Below are 20,998 nucleotides of genomic sequence, written 5' to 3'. Positions count from 1 at the left end.
CTGCGGCTGAAGTGTGGGAAAAGCTGAAGAAGTACCACGAAAAGGATACCTACGGCAACGTCGCGAGTGTCCCTGTTGAAAAGACTTTGTAGCTTCAACTACGAAACAGAGTTGCGCAATATCAGTCTTGTCAGGTGACTACTGATATTGCACCATCGTAACTATCACTTCACACCAATCAATATCAAAACGACAATGACAGGCAACGACGATATTGACCCGCACTCTAGATCACAATCATTGCATCTGATGTGATATTTTAGTGGTTAAAAAAACTCAAACTTTGTTGTGACCAACATGCCAAACTTGTTATTTTGTACCACATATCATCTTGGTAAATCTTCATTTGAATTATTTTAAAGATGGCCTATCAGTGATATCTCTCACGGTGTGCCAAAAACCGTGATTAATAAACAAAAATGTCCATCCAAATGGCATTCGAAAGATATACTATTCTAGTATCTCCTCTGAAAATTTGAAAATGTTTCATCGAGGGAAACTGAAGTTTGTGTGTTTTAAAGATTTTGAGCCATTTCTATAGAATTTTCTTATATGAGTAAATCTGCGCGCATAGTGTGCATGGAACCACTATTAACAAATAAAAATATAAACCATATTGATACCCAGCATTTGAAAGATAAGCTATTTTAGCACCACCTCAGAAAATTTGAAAATGTTTCATCGAGGGAAACGAAAGTTTTTGAACAGCTTGTATGTGGCAATATTATCATAGGATGTTTAATTGGCTCTTCAAATCATATACAAATATTAATAAGTTTCACAAACACCATTCCAAAGATACAACATTTAAACAACTTCTCTGAAAATTTGACAACATTTCATTGAAACGATCGCAAATTACATTGGTTTGAAAATATAAGATATGATAAAGTATATTGAAAATGTAGTAACTTCAATATTATTCAATATTATTTCAATTTCTCATGTTAATCATTCCTCGCAATGAATATATATTTTGTAACTCATCTAAAATTTTGATTATATATCACATTTTTTTTGCGATACTGTTACAAAACTCAGTAGGTGTTTTTAAGGTGAAACTCCTTGGCATCCACAAATTTATGTTCAAATGTATTGGTAAGCTATCTTTGTAAGGGTATTGGTAAAGCACGTAATATTGGTAATGGTTGCCAGTATACTGTTTATTATTTTCACTAGTCTAGTCTAGTCTACACATACACAGCCAATCATTGAAAGAATCCTGGAAAATGATAGAAACGACTAATTCCATCATTTTTCTTGTCATTATTAATGATTGCAGTACATCGTAGATGCATTACAATCATTAAAGCGCCAGGCCTACTGTGCAGCGTTTTTAATTCAACAATAAAAACAATAAGGCCGATACAAATATTTAATTTGTTTTATGTCACCCCCCCCCTTCAAAAATCCCAAAATATTGAAGGGGCGAAAAAAAAACATGGCTGCCTATGACTCCATTTTCAATAGAAATTTTTTTTACAAGCAGCTATTTTTCAATAGTTGAAAAATATTTTTTCAATAGTTGACATAATTTGAAATTTTTCAATAGTTTTTTTTTTCGTTTGTTCCTTATTTATTTTTGTCCCCCCCCCTCGTACCCGGCGAGAGGCCTCGGACATAAAAGAAAAATAATATTTGCATCGGCCTAAGTGGGGACATCTCGTACCAACCGCTCAGTTCAGGGAAAAGCAAAATACTGTGAAAAACGATGGGGATGACGATGCTAAGAAGGTTAATGTCACCCCTTGGTCCTTGGTGCTTCCTGGGATGGGAAAAATACTTATATACAAAAATTATCTTTTTATAGAGTAGAATTTGCATTACTCATCAATGGCTACTAATATCGCGCGGCTTTTTGATTCTTTTTGGCACTTTATTTTAAGTGTGTAATTTTTTGTCCCGCTTGTTGGGCAATAATTTGAATCAAGAAAGGGTAATTTGGGGTTTCGTATTTGGATTTGGATTTAAGTCATAAACACTGATTCATTTGTCTGTGGTGTATTCACTTCCTTATCATTTCAAAATTATTTCTTACCTGTTCTGCAAGAATCCACAGGATTCGTACGTACTTCCTGAACTACATCAATCACATGATATGATTTATTTGATGATTCATCCACTTCTTCTCCGGACAGTGTACCGTGTTCAGATTCCGCCCAACTCACCCAACTCCGCAAGTTTAATCTGACCCGAACCCACCACTCCACGGATTTTCTAACGGCCACGGATCGACAAAATTTCGCTTCAAACTTTCAGCCCGTTTGCGTGAAATTGCTGCTAAACGCTGTTTTGTGAGACACTACGCATTTTTACTTCGAACAGCTTCGAACGAGGATGCGCCTCAACTGACGACGCTGACATCACTGCACAGCATAAACAAAATATCACAGATGCGCCGTACACAGCGCAGCTGATCGGAAAATAGAAAAATAAAAAAACGCGATGTTTTGCGCTCGGTAGTTTTTCAAAAGCACCGTTTTCATAAGTTTTACATATTTTTCGTAAAATATCCACTGGTGCGAAGTGCCAATTCATCAAAGATTTAAAGTAAATCAAACCGGAGAAGTGAAACGAAGTAGAATTAGTTTTTTTAAGTGAAATATGTCGGTGGCTGCTATCGGTGCAAAATGTAAACAGTTACGAATGGTTTCCACAGAGAACAGACATCCAAGTCCGGTTCCGAAACTGTGTAAGGAATTTAACAGCCATTTGAAATCGGCAACACAAGTGGCAATAGCGTGGCGCTGCAATCGGTTAATTTCCCATACTAATTTAATTCACCACTTGAAATGTTTCAATTCACCACTGACTGTGGCAATATGGTGTTTGGTGGCGTTAGTGTTGTCATCGTGTATTGGTTTGCAACCTTACTCAAGTAAAGATTCAAATCCTTACACAACTTTCCGAATGAAATTTGTTCTAGCCTGGATGTCTGTTCTCTGTGTGGTTTCGTAGACGGTGCCACAAAATAGCACGAATTGGAAGATTATACCCTATTTCAGGCAGAAAAATTAATGAAATGGGTATTCAATAGTGTTTTATCTTTCGGTTGGCAATGCAGCGATGATAAAATAAAGGTAAGTGATCATTTTGACCAAATTGTGTGAAACAATATCAAATGTGTTAGTGTATGTGAGGTAGCCATTTTAGCTGCCATGACATGGACTCTCTCCCATATGTCCTTAACGTGTTTATAGACAAAGCGATAGTTTGCATATCTCCCATGAAATTGAAATCAAAGCTTAAAATTGTTGTTACTGATGATCATTCAAATGGAATACTTCTAAATTCACGGAAAACACGTTAGTAACATGACGTATAAAAGCTGTCTAATAAAACGAATAGCATTTAGGCTTACTTCGAAAGCTTCGGTATCTTAAACATTATACCAACGATTTACAAAGCTTCATAGGAATACCAAAACCTTGGGCTGTCAATTCACTTAAAACTCTCGTTTCACCATGAAACGTTTTCAAATTCACCGATAAGATACCAACATATAACATGCTTAAAAACAAAAAAACAAAAAAAAACGGTGAAAAACTTTCTGAAAGTTCATGTAATCAACGCTCACGGCGTGCCACATTTTTATTTGTGTTCGAGTAGCAGGTAGAACTATGGAATATTAATTAGATTCTCAAACCACGATAATTGACATTCCTCTCAATAAAAGGTTGTCAAATTTTCAGAGAAGTTGCTTGAATATTGTACTTTTAGAATTTATGGAACTCATTACACCGTTCAACACTAGTTCGCGTTATGGGATGAGAAAAAAAAATGGGGTTTGGGACCCTAGAAACCCTAATGCGTATATCAATTGAACACCCCAAGTTCTCAATTCAAACATCGGTCTTGAACTGTGAAGTCCCGTTCCAATATTTTTCGAAAATTCTTTCACTGTGACACTTCTAGGGTTCCAAAATCCTGTTCTTTTTTCATCTCAAAATACGAACTTTTTTTTAAAGTTTTGTTGAGCAGTTTTATTATTTGTTTATGATACGAAGAGCACGGTATGACAATATTCCCATATATGATCTAATTCTATGAAAATAGAGGAAAATCCAAGGGGCTAGTCGCTTGGAACATTGTGCCAAGAGGTGCCAAGCACACCGTCTTATATGCTGTGTGGCACACCGAGGCACTCTGAGGCACAATTTTGACACTTGAGTTTGGGTGAAAAAACAAGGCAACCATGTGCATTTGACCTGCAAAATGAAAACAAACAGTTGGTTGTCTTGGTAATTGCCAAGCAAAATCTGAATCATCAAGCAGTGGCACTTCGGGGCACACTGAGGCACAATTTAATACCCGGTGGCACACTGAAAATAATTGGCGCAAGTAAAGATGTGCTCAGCGACTCCCCCTTGGGAAAATCTTCAAACAGTAAAAACTTTGGTTTCCCTCGATCAACCATTTGCAAATTTTCAGAGGAGATACTAAAATAGTAGATCTTCCGAATTCCGGGTGTTAGTTTGGAGTACATTGTTATTTGTTAATGGCGGTATCAGGCACATCGTGCGTGCATATTAACCCATATAAGAAAATCTTATAGAAAAGGCTCAAAATCTTCAAGTAACAAAAACTTTAGTTTCCCTCGATGAAACATTTTCAAATTTTCAGAGGAGATACTAGAATAGTATATCTTTCGAATGCCGGGTGCCATTTGGGTGGACATTTTTATTTGTTAATAACGCTTTTTTGCACACCGTGCCTACACCATCACAGTCAGTCTAGTTCTGATGGAACAAGGAAAGTGACGGTGACTCAATAGAGTGCACGCTGACTTGGATCGCAGTCGGCCTATCAAAATCAGCGATTTGGTTACCATTGACAGTGATAGAGTGCAACTCTGCTACGAAGAAGGTGTTAATATGGAATAGCACCTGTTCACGATCGAGGAGTTATTCGATTAGCTATCGTGTGTGTGCAGAAGATCGGATGGACTGGCGACGGCCTTGGAGAGCCGTCCGGATGCAGACTAGTCGTTGGAGTTCGTAAAGCAGCGGCTGATGGAGTAGGTACCACCGACGGGTGGAGAAGCAACGAGAAACGTCCGAGAAGCGCCACGACCAGGCGCTGAACGTGCGGAACAGGAGAAACGAGCGAGTGAGGCAACGTGTCTGCTACAACTGCAGGAATCCGGGCCACTTCCGGAGAGAGTACCCAATGCTTAGTGAACGTAGAAGAAAGGATCCGGAAGTGAACAAGGTGGCAGAGAATTTGTTTCGGCGTGGGAGGACAGTGGAAGCGGGGGTCCTGCTACGTCGACAATGGCTGCTGGCAGGGATGGGAACACTCACTTGAAACGAGTTACATTCACTTGCTATTTTCTCAGCTAAGGAGCGTGCAATCAAAAAGCGATGTATGGGCGACTTTTGGCTGATGATTTCGTCTAAAACTTTGCCGAATAGAGTAGGGGTCGCACACGAATCCTAAAGTCGTGACAGAGCAGTGAAAGCGACTCTCCACGAGGTGAGTGTTATTTATATTCACCTCGTGGAGAGTTGCCTTCGCAGCTCCCTCACGACTTCGATATGCGTGTGCGACCCCTACTCTATTCGGCAAAGTTTTAGACGAAATCACAAGGTAAAAGTCGTCCATATATCGTTCCTTGATTGCACGCCTCTGAGTTGAGAAAATTGCAAGTGAGTGTAATTCTTTCCAAGTGAGTGTTCCCATCCTTAGCTGCTGGAGCCTCATGACCAGTGACCGAGAGTTCTTCGAGAAGGTCGATGAAAAAGTGAAGGTCGAAGTGAACTTGGTGGACGGCTCTGTGATCAAGTCCGCCGTTACTGGAGAAGGTCTGCTTCGATGGCAGCGGTAAAGTGAAAGAAGTCGCGGTGAAGAATGTGCTCTACGTCCCGGAACTGGACGGCGGACTGCTCTCGGTCCGGAAACTGGCACAGAAGGGACTGAGCGTGAACTTTGTGGAGACGAAGTGCCAGGTAATGATTCGCAGCGTGGAAGTCGTCGTGGAGGAGCTGGAGGAGCGGAGATCGGAAACCGTCGGAAAAGTGCCGCTAAGCATCCCGTTACGGAGTTTTCAGAAGAATTCTACGATTGTGACGAAATCCGATGCTAAGTGCAGGATGGAACTGTGTGTGGCGTAATCTTTGTGATAAGACTTTGTGTTATACTTGACGAGGCAGAAGTGGTCGGTGCAGGAGGAGGAACTTTGCTTAGGCTGTTGTGTCCATTGTAATCTGTGCGAAGACTTTGTGGAATTGTAACCTTTGGGAATGAACTTTGTGACAGTGATGACCAAAGTCGACGGGGAGCGTAGGAATATTTGTACCAGTCTAATATATGTTAATGTTTATCATCATTGCCCTGCGCCGACCCTGCTAAATGTAAACATGTAGGGAATCGCGCCACTTGGGCGTCTGTTTTCCGCTATAACTCAGTCAAATATGAACCAATTGACACAATTTTTGGAATGCGGCGAGATAGGCATAGTATCTACCCGTGTACAACATTTCAAGTCAATTGGTTCAAAATTGACTGAGTTATAGTGGAAAACAGACGAATATAGAAGCCACCGCCCAAGTGGCGCGATACCCTATGCCAGAAGGATACATTGTAAAAGGCACGCTATAGGGCACTGCACTGTTTTGATTTTGTATGGGATTTTGACGTTTCTTGGCCTTGTTGTTTACAAAATTTCTGTAAGAGTGAAAGAGAAGGAGAGAATTTCATGCAGTGCCCTATAAGAATGTCGGATAGTGACATTACAGACATTGTGTTCGCAAGGAGTCTTGATGCAAGATACCAGAGAGCACACAGGATAAGGTGGGCTGACCAGGTCAAGAGTGATCTGGCGAATGCTGTACTAGGTAGGGTCTGGGACCATTTGGGCAGGGGGACCTATTTTGGGCACTTGCTGCTGTAACTGAGTCAATTTTCAATCAATTTTACTTCAACATAACAGAAGCGCGGTGAATATGTACAACCGCCGGTGATACATTACGTTCTACGACTTGAGAATTGAATACTCTTGATTCGTGTTAGAAATACCGCTAATTTAGTAGTTATTGGAAATCTGGCACAAGAAACAGATGAACACTAGAATATTGTTTTCATACTTATTTGCATTTTATTCATCTTCAAGGCAACTGAGTTTCATTAGCATTTACCATCAACGGTGACCGCCAACAACGACTATAGGTATGCGTTGTTCGATGTTGTTGGCACTTTTTTGCGATGATGATATTTTCTTGTTTATTATACATTTCATTTCTAGTTTACCTACACTTAACTCCATCGATGTTCAACACATTGAAATAAATTAGTTCTTGCTGTTTACGCTGCAAATAACAAAATTCGTTCTACAGAGATAGTCTATACAATTTTCGGAAAGAAAATATTACCGCGATTAATTTTACTGTTGACATTGTTCCGCAATTTGGGCCAGTCGTAGCTGACGGGATTTTGACTTAAACATCGAATCAATGCAGTGGCAGCAGCAGCGGTTCGAAGTAATACTTACAATTTTCAACCACCTAATAGGTCACTGTTATATTTAGCATATGTACAAAATTTTACAACGATTTTGGCTTTCAATGTTGTTTTTTATTCATGTTGCCTTACTTTTTTGCTTCCTCGCGGAATCTAATATGGGCATGGGTTTTACGAGATTTTTTTTTATTATTTTTGATTCCTATCTTTTTATTATTTTTCTAACAAATATAAGTGGTAACAATAATACGAACCGTTTTTAAGAGATTCCGTCGTTGTGTTGGGGGAGTTCTGAGTTTTTAATTGTGAAGAATGTAAAGATTGTAAGTTAGGGTGAGGGGTTTTGCCTTGAACGTGATCAATTGCCATCACCTAATTTGAGTTGAGGTTTGATATTACACAATTCTTACCACACTGGACTGCTTCCGTAGTTAGTGTAAGTTTGGAGTATGAAATTGTGATTTTGCATCAAATCGGGCTGGTGAACTCTGTGCACGTATTCAACATAAGCCTTTGCATAAATACGCAAAACTGCAGTACAATGACTTGCGGACACAATCCAGCGAAGTGAGAAATGCGCAATAATCAGATCGAAGAGAAAGAAAATCCACCGTCACCTGTGGGCAATGTTAAAACGCGCGCAATTCGTGCATTGGTTTCCTACCTCTGGTTGATTATCGCGGATCGAAGTGATTTAGTGCATATTTCGTGTGCGCGCGGCGGGTTGCCTTGGGTTTAGCGGGGTAGAGCAAGCTGCACCATTTGTACCAAACACCACACCCGGGGATTGCAGTTATGGAGGTCTTGTTGTCAAAGAACGTACGGGATATTTGCACTTTTTTCGCGCGTGAATTTTGTCCCACATGGGAGGAGGCGCTACAGTCGTTTCAGAGGAAAAACCGCTAAAAAAGTACAAATAGATTTGCCATATGGTGAGGGCAAGCGTGGCGCTGTAGGCTTCTCTATATCGCTAGATTGGAATAAATCGGAAGGAGGTTCGTTTGAAGGGTAGGGATCACGAAGGGACAGGATTTGGGGATAGTCGTTCGTTTGTGGTTTTGTTAATCGGTTCTTGTGTTTTAGGAACGCCTCTGTTTGAAGTGTGTTGTAGAGAGCATAAACGGTTGGGCGAAACATATAACACCAATTGTTAAAGTAAAATATTCCTATTCTGGGGAAGAGCTTCATGTGAGATTCGGGAATTTTCATCTGGCTTGAACTAAACAGTATAAATTTCGCTAGGGGTTCTTCGGTACACTAAACCTAGTATTAGGGGGGTAAAGAATGAGTATCGGTTGTTTGGTCGAACGGTTTGATCATCAAATCATTTTGTATCCTGTTAGCTGAATTGATTTATCCATGATTTGGAATGTTTCTTCGAGCTATAAATATTTGGCTTACGGTAGAGTAATTTTTATAGCATTATTCAGTAATAAATAGTTGTTTTTATACACAATATACACAAATTTGTACTATAAATTCATAATTATATAAAGAAAAGAATCTTTCTCAAATAATATACAAAGAAAACATGACTCGTTCTCCGTTATTTACAAGTTGAACAAAGATGCTATTAGATACCTTTCTTCCTAGCACAATCGTTCAAACAAGGTCTTGACTTAGGCTAATTTTTGGCATTGGGTTATTAATCGATCATAAAAAAAACCTAAAACGAAAACGACATTCACGTGAATGATTGCACCGGCTCTAACTCTAAATCGCCACGGGTTTCCACTTCCTTCGATGATCTCACACACTCCGTTGACTAAAACAAAAAATACTTGTCGTCTCCTTTCTGGGCCGCCCGGTGAATTTGATCCATTTGTAAAAAAACAACTAAATTCGTAATCTTGTTGGATGTTGGGGTCAAGGGATCAGGAACTAGGACAGGGTCAGGACATTTCACTGTGGAAAGGTTGGGAACTCGGGGGAAAGGAGGGTCCATAGGGAAATCGTTTGCTTCTGATCGTGTCTAATATGTTAATTCAACAATTGGTGTTATAAAGCCTGTTTTAGCAATAGTAACCTCCATATCCATAACCGTACGAGCAGTCCTGATGCTTGCTGGATGTCGTTGGGTGGTAGTCAATCACCTTGTTCTCGCACTTGTTGCCCGAGAAGCCCTTGGGACATCTGCAATGGAAGGAAATGGATTAGAAGGGGGCAGTAACATCGGTAGGTTATTGTGATACTGTCGGCTTGATTACATTGCATTGTAAAACAGAAAAAAATGTTTTTGGATAAACCAAGAGATAGCACAGATATAGTCCGGATATAGTCCCAGAAGAAATTCCTGGAGGAATCCCGGAAGGAATTTCCCGAAGCAATCCCTGAAGGAATTCCTGATGAAATCCCGGTAGGAATTCCGGAACGAATTCCCGAAGGAATCCCGGAAGAATTTCCTGAAGGAATACCGGAAGGAGTTCCCTGAGGAATCCCGGAAGGAATTCCCTAAGGAATCCTGGAAGCAATTCCTGAAAGAATTCCTGGAAGAATTCCCCAAGAAATCCCTGGAGTAATTCCTGAAGGAATCCCGGAAGAAATTCCGTAAGGAATCCCGGAAGGAATTCCGTAAGGAATCCCGGAAGGAATTCCGTAAGGAATCCCGGAAGGAATTCCGTAAGGAATCTCGGAAGGAATTCCGTAAGGAATCCCGGAAGGAATTCCGTAAGGAATCCCGGAAGGAATTCCGTAAGGAGTTCCGGAAGGAATTCCCTAAGGAATCCCGGAAGAAAATCCATAAGGATTCCCGGAAAGAATTCCCGAAGAAATCCTGGAAAGAATTTCTGAAGCAATCCCTTAAAAGAATCGGGGAAAAATCCTTGCAGGAATTCCTGAAAGAATCCCTCAAGGAATTCCTGAAGGAATACCTGGAGGAATCCCTGTAGGCATTCCTGAAGGAATTACCGAATGAATCCCTGAAGGAATTACCGAAAGAATCCCTGAAGGAATCCCTAGAGGAATTCCTGAAGGAATCCCTGGAGGAATTCGTGAAGGAATCCCTGGAGGAATCCCTGAAGGAATTCCTGAAGGAATCCCTGAAGGAATTCCTGAAGGAATCCCTGAAGGAATTCCTGAAGGAATCCCTGAAGGAATTCCTGAAGGAATCCCTGAAGGAATTCCTGAAGGAATCCCTGGAGGAATTCCTGAAGGAATCCCTGGAGGAATTCCTGAAGGAATCTCTGGAGGAATTCCTGAAGGAATCCCTGGAGGAATTCCTGAAGGAATCCCTGGAGGAATTCCTGAAGAAATCCCTGGAGGAATTCCTGAAGGAATCCATGGAGGAATTCCTGAAGGAATCCATGGAGGAATTCCTGAAGGAATCCATGGAGGAATTCCTGAAGGAATCCATGGAGGAATTCCTGAAGGAATCCATGGAGGAATTCCTGAAGGAATTCCTGGAGGAATTCCTGAAGGAATTCCTGGAGGAATTCCTGAAGGAATCCCTGGAGGAATTCCTGAAGGAATCCCTGGAGGAATTCCTGAAGGAATCCCTGGAGGAATTCCTGAAGGAATCCCTGGAGGAATTCCTGAAGGAATCCCTGGAGGAATTCCTGAAGGAATCCCTGGAGGAATTCCTGAAGGAATCCCTGGAGGAATTCCTGAAGGAATCCCTGGAGGAATTCCTGAAGGAATCCCTGGAGGAATTCCTGAAGGAATCCCTGGAGGAATTCCTGAAGGAATCCCTGGAGGAATTCCTGAAGGAATCCCTGGAGGAATTCCTGAAGGAATCCCTGGAGGAATTCCTGAAGGAATCCCTGGAGGAATTCCTGAAGGAATCCCTGGAGGAATTCCTGAAGGAATCCCTGGAGGAATTCCTGAAGGAATCCCTGGAGGAATTCCTGAAGGAATCCCTGGAGGAATTCCTGAAGGAATCCCTGGAGGAATTCCTGAAGGAATCCCTGGAGGAATTCCTGAAGGAATCCCTGGAGGAATTCCTGAAGGAATCCCTGGAGGAATTCCTGAAGGAATCCTTAGAGGAATTCCTGAAGGAATCCCTGGAAGAATTCCTGAAGGAATTCCTGGAGGAATTCCTGAAGTAATTCCTGGAGGAATTCCTGAAGGAATCCCTGGAGGAATTCCTGAAGGAATCCCTGGAGGAATTCCTGAAGGAATCCCTGGAGGAATTCCTGAAGGAATCCCTGGAGGAACTCCTGAAGGAATCCCTGGAGGAACTCCTGAAGGAATCCCTGGAGGAACTCCTGAAGGAATCCCTGGAGGAACTCCTGAAGGAATCCCTGGAGGAACTCCTGAAGGAATCCCTGGAGGAATTCCTGAAGGAATCCCTGGAGGAATTCCTGAAGGAATCCCTGGAGGAATTCCTGAGGGAATCCCTGGAGGAATTCCTGAAGGAATCCCTGGAGGAATTCCTGAAGGAATCCCTGGAGGAATTCCTGAAGGAATCTCTGGAGGAATTCCTGAAGGAATCTCTGGAGGAATTCCTGAAGGAATCCTGGAAGGAATTCCTGAAGGAATCCTGGAAGGAATTCCTGAAGGAATCCTGGAAGGAATTCCTGAAGGAATCCTGGAAGGAATTCCTGAAGGAATCCTGGAAGGAATTCCTGAAGGAATCCTGGAAGGAATTCCTGAAGGAATCCTGGAAGGAATTCCTGAAGGAATCCTGGAAGGAATTCCTGAATGAATCCTGGAAGGAATTCCTGAATGAATCCTGGAAGGAATTCCTAAAGGAATCCTGGAAGGAATTCCTGAAGGAGTCCTGGAAGGAATTCCTGAAGGAATCCTGGAAGGAATTCCTGAAGGAATCCTGGAAGGAATTCCTGAAGGAATCCTGGAAGGAATTCCTGAAGGAATCCTGGAAGGAATTCCTGAAGGAATCCTGGAAGGAATTCCTGAAGGAATCCTGGAAGGAATTCCTGAAGGAATCCTGGAAGGAATTCCTGAAGGAATCCTGGAAGGAATTCCTGAAGGAATCCTGGAAGGAATTCCTGAAGGAATCCTGGAAGGAATTCCTGAAGGAATCCTGGAAGGAATTCCTGAAGGAATCCTGGAAGGAATTCCTGAAGGAATCCTGGAAGGAATTCCTGAAGGAATCCCGGAAGGAATTCTTGAAGGAGTCCCGGAAGGAATCCCGAAAGGATTTCTTGAAGGAATCCCGGAAGGAATTCCTGAAAGAATCTCGGAGAGAATGCCTGAGGGAATCCCGAAAGTAATTCCTGAAGGAATCCCGGAAGGAATTCCTGAAGGAATCCCTGGAGGTATTTCTGAAGAAATCACTGGAGGAGTTCCTGAAGAAATCGCTGGAGGAATTCCTGAAGAAATGTTTTGAAGGAATCCCTGACGAAACTCCTGAAGAATTTGCCGAAGGAATCCCTGGAGAAATTCCTGAAGTAATGCCTGGAGGAATTCTTGAAGGAATCACTGGAGGAGTACCTGAAGAAATCGCTGGAGGAATTCCTGAAGACATGTTTTGAAGGAATCCCTGAAGGAATTCATGAAGGAATTTCCAAAGGAATCCCTGGACGAATTCCCGAAGGAATCCCTGGAGGTATTCCCGATAGAAACCCTGGTGGAATTCCTGAAGAAATCCCTGGAATCGCTGGAGGTATTCTTGAAGGAATCCCTGAAGGAATTCCCGAAGGAATCCCTGGAGGAATTCCCGAAGGAATCCCTGGAGGAATTCCAGAAAGAATCCCTGGAGGAATTCCTGAAGGAATCCCTGGAGGAATTCCTGAAGGAATCCCTGGAGGAATTCCTGAAGGAATCCCTGGAGGAATTTTTGAAGGAATCCACGGAGGAATTTCCTTCAGGAAGCCCTCCAGGGATTCCTTCAGGAAGCCCTCCAGGGGTTCCTTCAGGAAGCCCTCCAGGGATTCCTTCAAGAAGTCCTCTAGGGATTCCTTCAGGAAGCCCACCAGGGATTCCTTCAGGAATTCCTCGAGAGATTTCTGATGGAATCCCCGGAGGAATTCCTGAATTCCTGAAGGAATCTCCCGAGGAATTCCTGAAGGATTCCCTGGTGGACTTCCTGAAGGAATCCCTAGAGGACTTCCTGAAGGGATCCCTGGAGGGCTTCCTGGAGGAATCTTTGGAGGGCTTCTTGAAGGAATCCCTTGGAGGCCTTCTGAAGAAATTCCTGAAGGAATCCAAGGATAACTTTTGAAGAAATCTCAGAATGCAATCCTGAAGGAAGTCCTTAAGAAATTCTAAAACTCCAAATTATAAATAAACACTTTATAAATAAGCACTGATTGCAATTTGCAAGTAACGTCTAAACTTGTTCTTGAGTAGTATATATATTTACGTGCATGCCCACTCTTGGAGATCCTCGAAGTGTATGCAGGTGCCCCGGTTCAGACAGAAGTGCTCTGCGCCCGGCCCCCGACAGGGCCGCGGATTGTACGGAGGTTCCGTTGAATGTGTCGTTTCTGAAAGTGCAACAATAAAAAAGAGAAAAAAAAAGAAAGAAAACAAAATGCAGAAGAAAAATTAAGAAATCGTTAGATTGCGGTTAAAATACGCCAACGCCGAAGCGCGCGACGAGTACCATGCGACGACGACGACGAAGTGTGCCCTCCAACAAGTGTGCTCTCGGCGAAAACCACCAGAGAAAAAAAAATGTGTTCAAATTTTGAAAAATGTTTCGTCTATCGCGCCGTGACCGACCTGCTAGTGCTACCGCACTCTGTCTGAGTCACGTCATATTTCATCAGGATTAACAATATCGGTACAAAAAAAACGCCTTCTTTCACTTTCGAACGGTTCACACTTTTGGAGGGCATTTGCACCATTTATTCGCTGGTTTCGATTCGATTCGTTTCGACATTGCCGGGGCGCGCGATGAAAGGTCTCGAGTGTGGAAAACCCATCAAATGGAAAAATGGCTCCGGGTGACTGGTGCAACGTTGTCGTTGTGGGTGTACACAGTTCAGCTGCGGTGCACCGGTTGCAGTTTTCCACCTGAGACTTTTCAGGTGTGCCATTCGATGTGTTGTGTCTATTTTCATTGCAGTACTCGGCGGCGTAACGTCGGTCGTTGGGAAGTAAAGGATGACTTTGGATAACCTCTGGACGCGATTTCCAAAGGTTTTTAATCTACAGGGAAATACCGTAAATTGGGGGCACATTGATATGTTATGATTTTCTTACTTCACTGGCTGATCAATTGACTCTGAGATTACTAATCCACAATAAGTGTGTTAGCTGCTTAGTGACCTATTCATGAATACGAAAATAGAGCTTGACCGAACACCATTTAGTCGAAACAAGAATGAGTGATCGTGCCACTGTTTTCCACATCATACGGACCTGAATAGTTTGAACAAATGTCTGAGCTTGACATTGTAAAGAGCAGGTTCACATGCTTTTCCGCAATTCGTTGGAATCGCAATGAATTGTGAGTATCCATTTCAGGTACGTTTCAGGAAACTCACGGTGGTTCCTGGTGGTTTGAGAGATATCTTTCAGGGGGTCTCAAGGGGATCCATGTGGTTTGCAGGGGCGTTTTAAGTGGTTCAAGGGAGTCTTACAGGTTACAAAGAGTTCCAACAGCTTTTAGGAGTGTTTCAGTTCAGGGGGTTCAGAGAGATACGGGATTTCAGGAGCATTTCAAGGTGTTTTGAAAGGGTTCTTAGAGGCTTTTTAAGAGGTCTTCAGGTACGGAGCTCTGGAGCTCTCTGAATATCTATGAAACGTCCTAAACTCCTTAGAAAATCCATGAAACTTTCCGTGACTCCCTGCCCTGGACCGTTACAGAGGTTGAAAATCTCAAGAAACTCTCCTAATATCAACTGTAAATGCTTCTAAGGATTTTTTACAGGAATTCCTCTTCGTTACGAGATATCCTCTTCAGATTCCTTTGAGAATTTATATTAAAGTTGTTCCTGCAATGCTGATAAGATTTCTCCAGGAGTTCGTAGTAGGATTCCTCTAAGAAGTCTTGTTGGAAATCCATAAGCCATTCCTGCCGGATATTCTCCAGTAGCTCCTAGAGGATTACTATTAGCAATAACTGCAAAAATATAACCTGGAAATGTTTTTGAAATCCCTGCAAGAACGTTTGGGGAAATCCTGGTCATCCCAGCAAAAAATTCTGGAGGAATTCCAAGAATAAATTGAAGAAATCCCTTAAAGAAAAATCGGAAGAATTTCAATGAAAAAAATCCCAGCAGAAATTTCTAGCAAAACCCCATCAGGCATTCATGGAGGAACTCTAAGAGGGTTTCTCAAAAGATTTTTTTTAACAATTCCTCTAGGGATGCCTGCTGGGGTTCCTCCGAAAGTTCCTCTTAGGACTCCTCCAAGATTTTTTCCTGAGATTCTTCAAAGGAGTTCTATTGAAGTTCTTCTAGGAATTTCTACTGTGATTCCTTCAGAAATTTCTCCAAGGATTCCTCTAGGAATTCCCCTTACAATTCACCCTGTAATTACGGCAGGGTTTCTTTCAAAAATTCCTTCTAGAATTTCTTCGGAAATTCTTGCTGAGATATCTCAGTATTTTCAGTAATATCTCTAATTATTGATCTTAAAAATCTAGTGAAATCCAAGTAGCAGTCCTAGATAAATTTCAGCAGTAGTTCCTAAAATAATCTAAAGAGGATTCCCAGTAGGAATTCCTAATTTCTAGAAAAAAAAAATCATGAATAAATTACAGCAGGTATTACTGGAGGAACCCCAGCAAGATATTCCTAGTTGTAATGCCGGAAGAATTTTCGGATGAATCTTTGCTGAAATTTATTATAGGAATCCCATCAGGCATCCTTGAAGGATTTTTGAGCGCAAAATCTGAAGGTATCCTTGCAGAAATCGCTGGAAGAATTATTCCTGAAACCTTTGGAAAATTTCCTGGATTTCATGAATAAATTTTTGAAGAAATACCTGCAGTGGATGCCCTGGAGGAATCCCAGGAGAAATTTCTGATGGAACCTTTGAAGGTATTTCTTCAGCAAACCTTGCAGGAATCCTCTAGACAAGCCCGTCAAGTATTCCTGGAAGAATTCATAAAGAAATCTTTGGAGAAATCTTCTTGGAGTCAGGGATGGGAACACTCACTTGCGAAGAGTTACACTCACTTGCTGTTTTCTCAGCTCAGAAGCGTGCTATCAAGAAACGATGTATGGACGACTTTTGGCATGTGGTTTTGTCTAAAAGTTTGTCGAATGGAGTACGGGTCGCAAACCCATACCTAAGTCGTGACAGAGCTGCGAAAGCGACTCTCCACGAGGTGAGTGTAATTTACATTCACCTCGTGGAGAGTTGCCTTCGCAGCTCCCTCACGTCTTCGATATGCGTGAGCGACCCATACTTTGTTCGGCAAACTTTTAGACAAAACCAAAAGGCAAAAGTCGTCCATACATCGTTTCTTGATAGCACGCTTCTGAGCTGAGAAAACAGCAAGTGAGTGTAACTCTTCGCAAGTGAGTGTTCCCATCCCTGCTTGGAGTTCCCACTGGCGTTGCTAGCTTTTTCTTTTTTTTACACACTCTCCTAAACAAACACGATAAAGAGAAAGATAGAAGAGGGGGTACGAGCCCCCTGTTTCATTCAGTTCTTTCTCGTGTTTATCAAAAGGATGAGTGAAAAAAAAAGAAAAGCCACGCCTATGAGAATTCCTCCACAAATATCCGATAGGATTTTTTTTTTCTGTATTAACGAGATTTTTAGCCTAGGCTAGTTCATCTCGGGGCCCACGCCTTACTTCCCTTCCGAAGGAAGAACTCACATTTTGTGAGTTTGTCGGGAGTGGGATTCGATCCCTGGTCCTCGTCGTGACAGTCACGGGCTTTAACCATCACACCAGGTCCGCTTCACTATAGGATAGGATTTTTTTTTACATCGGTTCAGATACATATTCTTATACATATTCCTTCTTGATACCTTCAAGGAATCCTCCAGAAATTTCTTAAATGTGTTCAGTAGCAGTTCCTCAGAGATTTTTTCAAAGATCCTTTCAGAAGTTTTGCTGAGTCTACTAGAATTTCTCCAGGAATTCTTGATGGGATTTCTCAACATTTTCAGCTGAAATTTTTTCAAGAAATTACTCTTGAGAGTCCTCCTAGAGTCCCAGAAGAACATGTTTGAGAAATCTCTACAAAACTTCCTGGTTGATTGTACCAGAAATTTCTGAATGCTTCCAAGCATCATTTCTTGAGCAATCCCAATTGCTCTTAAGTTGATCCCCAGCTGGAAAATTTGTAAGAAAATTTCTAAAATCATCCTCGTATCAATCTCCGAAGGGATCACATCAGGATTTTTTGGAGGAATCTCAGCAGTCATCACTAGCGTAGACAGTTTTTTTTACTCATTCTTCTGATCAAACACAAGAAAAAGAAGGATGGATTTCCATTACGCCCTTTCTCATGTTTAAAGAGGTGTATAAGTGAGAAAAAACTCAGTAGAAGGTAGTGGCTGTAATTGCATGAGATATTTCAGCAAAAATCATAGGTTTCCTCCAGTAATCCTGCAGAATGTCATTTTGGGATTTCTCTTCTTTTGGGTTCAATACTCTATCTTCATTTATTAGAAAAGTGAATTCCTATTGCACTTTTAGCTGGATTAATCATAAAGATGAACATTCCAAAATGAAGTGGTAAGTATATAAAATAAATACTACTAATACTAAGACACCATACCTCTAAACTCAATACATGAAGCCACAAAAATGTATTATGGATGTTAACGCCAGTATACAGAAGGTTCCTCTGGAGATTCTGTCCGGTGGCCACATCTGGTAGTTTCTAAACGGTCCAAAACTAATTACCGTCGTGCGGGGCTTCTTTATACACTTTTTCATGGTTTTTCAACTTTATGACTTTATAACTCCCAGAGTAGCGGAAGGACAATATACAAATTCATGCAATTGCAGGCAAAGAAAGTGCTTCAATTAACCCTCTAATACCCAAATTTTTGATTTTGATCTAAATATCATTTTTCGTCATCTAAAATCGATTTAAACATGTTTTAGAAGATGATTATTTTTTATTCTCGATTTCGTGAATTTCAGTTTTTGATTTTTCTAATTTTTATTTTTGAACATCCCCACACTTTTATATTTTTTCCTGGAAACCTATTTGGGGTACGGATTTTTTGAGATGAAAACATTTTGAGATTTTATGATAATTGTTAAAATATTTTTATTTTAAATTTTTTTCAAAGAAAATTTTATTTTCCGTATAATTTTAAGGAAAATAATTTTAGAGTGTATTCGATTCCCTTAAACTATTAAACTAGGGTAGAATGATTTGGGAAAAATTTAAAATAAGTTAATTGTAGCGATTGAATACAAAATAGACAATGACTTCTAAAAGGTGACTTAAACAACAATTTTTCAATGATTTAAAAAAATGTAAATACGTTTTAAAATATGATGATGATGATGATGATGATGATGATTGTGTACCCACCATCAGCGCAAGGATTACCTATGGCTGCAGAGTCATACCGGAACGGAATGATCTACCTGATGGTGTGTGGTAGCAGGGTAAGCTAAATTTACTGGAGACCTTCGGAAAACAACATGATAATTGTTATCTCGTGACAAAGTCTGGCCACCCCACGAACATTTGCCCGGAAACCAGTTCATTTAACTTCCTTAGGCTACCCCTCCGAAATCCCCATATATGTCATGTTCAAATATAAAAATATAATATATATATATAAATATATATAATATAATATAAATACGTTTTAAAATACACCAAAAACCATTTTGAGATATATAAAACAGTAATAAATAAGAGCCAAAAATATAAAAGTTTTGATTTTCCACGAAACAAAAATTACAAAAATGCTCAAACTATACCCCGTCTAAAGGCGGGGTTGGGTATTAGAGGAGGGTTAATAACTGTGGAAGTGCTCAAAGAACACTAAGTTGACACACCATCGGGGCTTCTTTGGACATTTTTAAGTATATCAAAACTACCTTAAAAATCCAGGGTTATTTAGAAAATGACTTTGTACTATTACTGTAGTATACTATAACATACATGATTTCGATAAATATATGTGTTTTTAGATGATTTCTGTGCTACCTTTGGTATTATGAGCAGTGTGATATTATAATGTAGACGGTCTGAAAAAAGGGACCATCGATCCTTTATTTAGGAGAAACGGTCATTCAAAATGTATACAGATACAAATATTCGATTTATATGCTACGTTGATACATATTAAACGAATTGATCAACACTTTGAAATTTTTGAACTGTAGAAACAATGCTTACAGAGCAAATGTTCTGATACGTTATGTATATTTTTTTGGTTTATTCGATGTTTTTTCGCCTCCTGCCAAGCAATAAAGGGGAAAATATTGAGTCATAATAGTCCCAAAGACATCAAACAGATTTGAACCATATTTTGAATAAAAAAAATCCATATTCAAAAGTGTCCAAAGTAGCCCCGCATTTCATAAGTAGCCTCGCACGACGGTATAACAAATGTTCGATGGTAGAGGTGTAAGTTTTAATAAAAATATAGAGAATTTGATTGCGAATCATAATGGGAAACATGTTGTGTACCGAAAGACTACGTTTTCTATGAATCACGTGTTAAAATGGCCAGGAAGAACCGAAATCCGGAACATCCGGAACCGGGTCCGTAGCGGCAGCATGTTCAGTACAGAGCGATTATTTTAGGACCAAATACATTTTGCATTACAAGTTTCAGAACGAAAATATGCGTGAGATTCAATAAATTGTCAAAAAAATACGATTTTCTTATTACCCAGAAAGGGTGGAGGGATCAGGGGGATGCCATACCCAGATATTGGAAGACCAACTAACCGAATTTAATTAAAAATTTGTTTCATTTTTTTTTGATTGTATCGTCTTTGAGTAGAAGCCGTTTGAAAAAAAAAGTAGTTCGTCTAGAGCTTTTAAGGTTTAAAACCTTGAGAACTCCTGAAACGCCTCTTAAATCAGCTGAAACGCCCCTGCGATCCCATGGAACTCCCTGAGAACCTCTGAAATGAGACTGAGACTCCCCGAAACACTCCTGATACTCCTTGGAACTTCGCTTGAAACCCCCTGAGAGCCCCTGAAATAACACTAAGGTCTTTTGGGACCCTCTGAGAATCCCTGAAACCACCTCGCACTTTCGGCTCTTGAGAAATTCGCCTGTCCCGTGACCATAAATTGAAAACCCGCGATATTTGCAACACATCTATAATGAAGATACTCCTTCTTGAGATGACCAATCCGAAAAACATTTTCACTTCTTCCTAGCACTTTTGGTTCTTGTGAAAATTTTGTGGCCCGATAACTCAGATTAGAAGCGCGAATTGAAAAATAAACAATTTCATTGCATCTTCAAATTTATGGTTTTTGAGAATTTTGCATTGACAGTGACCATGAATTGGAAGCCACTGAAATGCATCTGTAATAAAGAAACTGCTCCTTGAAATGAAAAATCCGTAAAAAAAACATTTGCACTACTTAGAAAATATTCTAAGAACTTTCGATGATTTAGATATTTCCGTGGCCCGTGACGTCATATTGGGAACCACTGAGCTATATTTATTTCAGTTGACCCGAAGGCGTAGAATCCGTAAAACACTTTTAATACTTAGAAAGTATTCTAAGCACTT

General features: G+C 40.7%; 1 protein-coding gene across 4 annotated transcripts in view; it reads right to left on the bottom strand.

Annotated features, from left to right (window-relative positions):
* Positions 1-20,998, bottom strand: part of LOC109400749 (protein vein) — a 261,304-nt gene that overhangs the window by 37,313 nt on the left and 202,993 nt on the right. The window contains exons 5-6 of one of the 4 annotated variants that reach the window (XR_009997937.1): positions 13,725-13,844; positions 9,485-9,591 (exon numbers count right to left, since the gene is read on the bottom strand). Coding sequence is in view for 2 of the 4 variants with exons in the window: in XM_062853151.1 (XP_062709135.1) it covers positions 9,485-9,591; positions 13,721-13,844 (231 nt within the window). In the remaining 2 variants the exon portion in view is untranslated. Of the gene's footprint in view, positions 1-7,071; positions 9,592-13,720; positions 13,845-20,998 lie in introns of those variants that run through there. The other 3 variants (XR_009997936.1, XM_062853151.1, XM_062853152.1) reach the window with 3 other exon arrangements.

This window comes from Aedes albopictus, chromosome 2 (assembly GCF_035046485.1).
Source record: "Aedes albopictus strain Foshan chromosome 2, AalbF5, whole genome shotgun sequence".
NCBI lineage: Eukaryota > Metazoa > Arthropoda > Insecta > Diptera > Culicidae > Aedes > Aedes albopictus.
The sequence above is the reverse complement of the archived record's forward strand: the minus strand, read 5'-3'. Positions and strand labels throughout refer to the sequence as shown.